Source organism: Babylonia areolata, chromosome 21 (assembly GCF_041734735.1).
Source record: "Babylonia areolata isolate BAREFJ2019XMU chromosome 21, ASM4173473v1, whole genome shotgun sequence".
NCBI lineage: Eukaryota > Metazoa > Mollusca > Gastropoda > Neogastropoda > Buccinidae > Babylonia > Babylonia areolata.
The window spans coordinates 8,408,442-8,415,156 of record NC_134896.1 but is presented as its reverse complement, the minus strand read 5'-3'; the positions used below and the strand labels follow the sequence as shown (position 1 = coordinate 8,415,156).

Genomic DNA, 6,715 nt, shown 5'->3' with positions numbered 1-6,715 from the left:
AAGAAACGAAATAACACACAGGGTGTTCACTGCATACGAAGTTTTGAAACAAAAGAACTACAAATCATGCCACCAAAGGAATGTATCTCACATACTGTCCAAACACACACACACATGACACACACATGACACACACGTGACACTGACACAGGTAGCGCAGCATTATAGTGCCTCCCATATCTCTGTCTGTCTGTCTGTCTCTGTGTCTCTTAGTTCATTAAAAATATTGTTGTTGGTTTTTTCAGTATATAGAATATTTCAAACGCGTCTAAAAATACTGGACGACACTGAACATGACGATCTGATGGGACACTCCTCGATGCAGGCAGCAGAGCACCACAAATTGGTGAAAACGTATCAAGCTGCTGACATGGTTCGTTCCCCTGAACAGATGTTTGTTCACTGCTGGTGACGGTAGTGAAAGTGTGTTTGGGATCGGCCATTCGATGGGTTGTCACATCACAGTTCCGTTATCTCCCCTGTCACTTCTTGCAAGAAGAAGTTAGGACTGTCCGCCAGTATTGCCCCCCCCCCCCCCCCGCCCCCCAACCCCCCCTCCCCTATTCCGGGCTTGTGATTGGTCATAATGCCGCGCTCTTCGCGTGAGCCAGCTGTCAGGGATTATGTTGTTGTTTTGGCCCCGCCCCCTTCGAGACACACCCGCCGCTGCGGACAGACTAATAATTGTCGAAACGTGTGTCTTGGTGGGCGGGGCTTAGATGACGCGACGGGACAGTCTGTTCCTTATTTGCATGATAAGCTCCGCCTTTGCTGAAAAGGCTGGGCAAGTTTGATCGTGGTCATTGAACGTTTCGCCGTCAGGTCCACAAGTACTGCAGTGTGAGTGTCATGTGAGTGACGTACTGTTTGGAGGTGTCGCTGGTGTGTATGTTCCTCAAACCAAAACCGCCGTTAATCAAACTAACCCTGGTCACTATTTGCCCAGAGTCGTGCAAGGCGGACTAATGTTGACATCTGTCATCAAACTCAAGCTGTGAGTTGACAACTGGCAGTGTTTGTCACCACCATTGACTGCTAACTACTTGTTTGGCTAAGGTGAACAGAGGGAAATATCTTTTTGCTGCATGTACTCAAACATCTACTGTGTGATAGACTCTCTGGTGGAGGTAAAAGAGAGAGAGAGAGAGAGAGAGAGAGAGAGAGAGAGAGAGGTCAGTATTGGAAAAAAAAAAGATTCGATGACAGAATCGATCAGCTGTTGCATTCAGTCCAAAAACGGCCTAAGATTTTAGCAACGTGCAGTTGGTCCAAAAGTTTTGAGTTTGCGGTGTCGTGTCAGTCAGTGTGTCACTGAGTTCAGTATAGGTTTCTCCTTGCTGCACTGATGACCACTGTTTCCCAGCATGCACTCTGGCGCTGAGGCGGTTGGACATTAAAATTGGTGTCGTCAGTGACTTTGGGAGTGTGTCCGAGGAGTTTTGGGGAAATATGACTGACATGAGATGGACCACTGCCGTCAGCCAGGCGTTACTTCACAGCCAGTGTTCAGTGTTGTCCAGTGTGTGGCGATCTCTACCACCAGTGAGACAGGTAGAAAGCTAGTGCTGTTGAGAAGGAAACAAAAAGAAAAAACCCAAACCAAATAACCTTTCAGAAACTAACAAAAACCCTCAGGTGTGTGTATGTGTTTAAGGTGTGCATGTTTAACGTGTACGGAAAAAACAAAAAAAACAAACAAAAACGACACTGCATTAGCACGTGTTCTTATGTGCCGGTGAAGAACTAAGCCACTGACCAGGTGTGTGAATTTATTCGGAGTGTTGTTGGTGGTGGACGTTTGCAGGTGTGTCCAGGTGATTACTCCCAGGTGTGTTCCCCATGACTCAGGTAGCCGCATACCCTTTGCACAGGTCCGACGCTGCGCCGACGTTTTCGACCTCCTTCAAAGGTGAGACAGTTGCTTATGTATTTAGATGTTTGTTCATTTATGTATTATTTCATCCTATTTATTTATTTATTTATTTATTTATTTTTTTTTTTTTTGGGGGGGGGGGGGGGGGGGGGGGGGGGTAATCTTCCAGACAGTAGATTTCATGTTTATTTATCATTATTTGTTTTTCGTTGTCATCTTGTTCGTTTATTGTCTACTTACAATTTGATCACACACACACACAAAAAAGTTTGTTATTATTATTTTCAATCGTCTATATATTACCACAGAGGCCAGTAGCCACCATATTCTGTTGACATAAATTGTTACAGCGAGAGAAACGTTATGTTTATATTTTGTTAAGGGATTTATTTTATTTATTTATTTATTTATTTTTTTTTTGCTGGTTCGTTTGCTGCTCCATCATGGAGACCACTTCAGTGGCATTAATTGATCGACACCATTCATTCCGAGACCTCAACACACAGTTATGTCCATGTGTGTGTGTGTTCCCTTGACACGGAGATATGAGCGACAAAGTCAGTCCTCGCCTCTCACACATGGAATGAAAACATCATCGCCTCAATACGTGGAAGGTTTGTGAGTGAACAGAGTATCCGCTTAATCCGTTCCGTGATAAAAAAAAAAAAATAATGATCATAATAATAATAGAATAATAAAATAAAATAAGTGTTTAAGTACAAACAATCTCTGTGTATAATAATAGATTGCAAAAAAACTCAATTATATTCTATTTTATATATATATATATATATATATATATATTCTTTTTTATCAAGGAACGGATTAAGCGGATACTCTGATCACTCACAAACCTTCCACGTATTGAGGCGATGTTTTCATTCCATGTGTGAGAGACGAGGACTGACTTTGTCGCTCATATCTCCGTGTCAAGGGAACACACACACACACACACACACACACACACACATGCACACACACACACACACACGCACGCACGCACGCATACACACACACACACACGCGCGCGCGCGCGCGACATTAACAAGACAAATTTGAATAAACAAGTTTGTTTGAAATATTTTTTTCTGGAATTAATTTTTCTCTGATATCTCTGAGTTCTGCACAATCTAGACCCAAAATGGACTTCATCTCGGTTTTTTTTTGTTTTTTGTTTTTTTTTGTTTTTGTTTTTTTCATAATGGACAAATCGTAATAGAAATGTTAGACTGTCTATAACGATACCGATGGACAAACAGTTCAGAAACACCTAATCTGAATTTAGTTACTACGTGCTTCAAATGCTTGTTAACATTCATAGACATAAAAAGTTGGGAAAATTATGTTAGTTAACTATTGATAAGTCGATAAATCTCAAATCTGTCACTGCCATGGATATGTGAATTCCGGTTGGGTCGAGTGAGGAAACACTGAAGGAGTAACGTTGCCCGTTTCCCCCAATACACAAGGACACAACGCCAGGTTGAAACGGTGGGATCGAACCCTGACCCCAAGATCTGAAGTCCACCACCAAACCACAGCTCCTCCACTGAACAATGCATTAACTACTTAAGTATTTCGAAGACAAGACGAGATAAGACGTGAGACGATTCTGCTAAGACTTGATAAAAAAGACGGGGTGTGGTGCGGTAAGACGATTAAAGTGAACTGAGATACGACTGACTGAGGTGTTTCGGGGATATATTTGCACAGCAATTGCGCGCACGCACGCACGCACATACACGCACAACACGCACACACACACAACACACACACACACACACACACACACACACACATGTACACATGTACACACATTTTCCCAAAATTGTGTTCACTTACACAAAGTGGGGTCCGCAAATTACCGTTCTAGAATTGCTTCATTCATGTCTTTTGATGTTATGAAAATCATTTGGGCGACACTTTACAGGCAGTTATAGCACACGTGCTTCATGTACATGCTGGCATTAATTACCGGTAAGAGAAAAACAAGAAAAATCAAGATTTAAAAAAAAGCAGAAAAAGATTTTTTGTTTGTTTTTTGCTGAAGTTGAAAAACGTAATAGGGCAACAGTAACACCAGCAAAAAAACAACCACCACCACCAAAAACAAACAAAAAAACAACAACCAAAAACAAACACACAAAAAGACACCACGAAAACAAACAAAAACAAACAAACAACAACAATAACAACAAAAACAAACAAACAAACAACAACAACAACAACAACAAAACAACAACAACAACAAAAACAAACAAACAACAACAACAAAAAACAAACACACACACACACACACACACACACACACAATCCGAAATCGAACACCAAGGAAAAAAAATATTTGGCGCTTAGAAAAACTGACCGCTGCCCAGGTCAGTTGTGGGTGGTGCTGTAGTTGACAGACGCGCTCTCCCTGGGGAGAGCAGCCCGAATGTCACACAGAGAAATCTGTTGTGATAAAAAGAGAAATACAATACAATACAATACAATACAATATAATACAATACAATATTTCAATCATTTTCCTGCTCACGTACGTCATTTTCTCCTATATTTCAATGTATGTCTTTATTTGTTTATATTGTTTACTTGTTTTGTTATTTCATTTTATGTTAACGTTTTCCACAAACACTACGTGTAGTGATAGTAGTGTGTGTGTGTGTGTGTGTGTGGAGGGGGGGGGGTTGTGGGGGGGAGGTGCAGGGTACTGTGTGTGTGTGTGTGTGTGTGTAACATTTATTTGCTTATTTATCATCATTGTTGTCTTACTCATTTATTTATTTATATTATTATTATTATTAGTAGTAGTAGTAGTAGTGGTAGTAGTAGTAGTATCTCTTTTTTTCTTTCTTTCTTTTTTTTTTTTCTCAAGGCCTGACTAAGCGCGTTGTGTTACGCTGCTGGTCAGGCATCTGCTTGGCAGATGTGGTGTAGCGTATATGGATCAGTCCGCACGCTGTGACGCCTTCTTGAAACTGAAACTGGAAGAAAGAAAAAAGACAAACGAATAGCTATGATGATAATAATGATAATGATGATGATAATAATAATCATCATCATCATCATCATCACCATCATCATCATCATAATGATAATAGTAATAATAACAACAACAGTAATAATAACAATAGCAATAATAGCAATAATAATAATGATAACAATAACAACGATGATGATGATGATAACAACAACAACAGCCACAACAAAAGCATTAACAATAATAGTAATAGTATCAACATAAGAAATAGCAATAGTAATGATAACCATAATAGTAATAACAGTGATAACAACAACAACAACATCAACAACAACAACATAAACAACAGTAATGATAATAATGATGATAATAATGATAATATAATAGTAATAATAATAATAATAATAATAATGATAAAAATAACGAGTTCAGATGTCACGTGTGAGACCAGCGAGCTATTATCCCAGTTGCCCCAGTTCACACAGCCTTCAGCTATATTACACACGAGTGCAGAAACCCTACCCAAATAAAGAAAGAACACAATAGGCCTAGATTATTCCACGGGGAATATATCTATATCTATGTGCATGTATGAGTGGAGTGATGGTCTAGAGGTAACGCGTCCGCCTAGGAAGCGAGAGAATCTGAGCGCGCTGGTTCGAATCACGGCTCAGCCGCCGATATTTTCTCCCCCTCCACTAGACCTTGAGTGGTGGTCTGGACGTTAGTCATTCGGATGAGACGATAAACCGAAGTCCCGTGTGCAGCATGCACTTAGCGCGCGTAAAAGAACCCACGGCAACAAAAGGGTTGTTCCTGGCAAAATTCTGTAGAAAAAACTTCGATAGGAAAAAGAAATAAAATTACACGCAGGAAAAAATACAAAAAAAAAATGGGTGGCGCTGAAGAATAGCGACGCGCTCAGTCCCCAACAGAGAAATCTGTGGTGACAAAAAGAGAAATACATATACAAATGTGCACATGTATTGTATTGTATTGTATTATGTTGCGTTGCGTTGCGTTACATTGTATTGTATTGTATTACTCTTTTGTCAGAACACAACACTGAGAGCGCCACTCATTTTTTTTGGTGTGGTTTTTTTTTCTGCCCGAAATTTTATTTGTTTTAATATCGAAATGGATTTTTTTCCCCCACAGAATTTTGCCAAGGACAACCCTATTGCTTGCCTTGGATTCTTTTACATGCGCTTAATGCATGCTGCACACGGGACCACGGTTTATCGTGTCATCCGAATGACTAGCGTCCAGACCACCACTTAAGGTCCAGTGGAGTGGATTGAGGGGGGGGGGGGGGGGGGGAGAGGATACTGTTCACTGCCATATGCTGAGATTGCCCAGCACTGCAGCCACATCGGACCATAGACATAATTATATACAGATGTAAATAAATGTCTTGGTATATCGGACATGCATACAGTATCAGTGTCAGTAGCTCGTGCATACACCTGGCTCCCCCCCCCCCCCCCCCTCAACCCCCACTCACACAGGAGATGTCAAGGGAATACCCCCCCCCCCCCTATTGCTGCTGTCTTTAAAGTGTTTTTATTGTGCCTCATGTTTTCCATCCCCGTGATTTCTTACTTTCATTCATTCTTTCTTTCTTTCTTTCTTTCCTTCTTTCTTTCTTTCTTTATTCATTCCTTCATTTGTTCATTTATTCATTTACTTAACCATTCATTTGTATGTTCGTTTAATTGCTTATTTATCCTTCAACCCCCTGATGTATTTATTCAGTTGTTTATTTGTTTCTGTATTTATTGCTGTTATCATTGTCTGTTATCATTGTCAGGACTATAAACTAACCCTTAACCGCCCAGTCATGTGTCTACTACAAGGCCCAT

The 6,715-nt window shown here is 40.5% G+C and overlaps 1 protein-coding gene across 2 annotated transcripts in view; it reads left to right on the top strand.

Moving 5' to 3' along the window:
* The first annotated feature begins 855 nt into the window (after nucleotides 1-855).
* Nucleotides 856-6,715, top strand: part of LOC143296115 (uncharacterized) — a 21,224-nt gene continuing 15,364 nt past the window's right edge. Inside the window, exons 1-2 of one of the 2 annotated variants that reach the window (XM_076607895.1) lie at nucleotides 856-1,056; nucleotides 1,805-1,909. In XM_076607895.1, the coding sequence (XP_076464010.1) occupies nucleotides 1,840-1,909 (70 nt within the window). In that variant the 5' untranslated portion in view covers nucleotides 856-1,056; nucleotides 1,805-1,839. Of the gene's footprint in view, nucleotides 1,057-1,190; nucleotides 1,552-1,804; nucleotides 1,910-6,715 lie in introns of those variants that run through there. The other variant, XM_076607894.1, reaches the window with a different exon arrangement.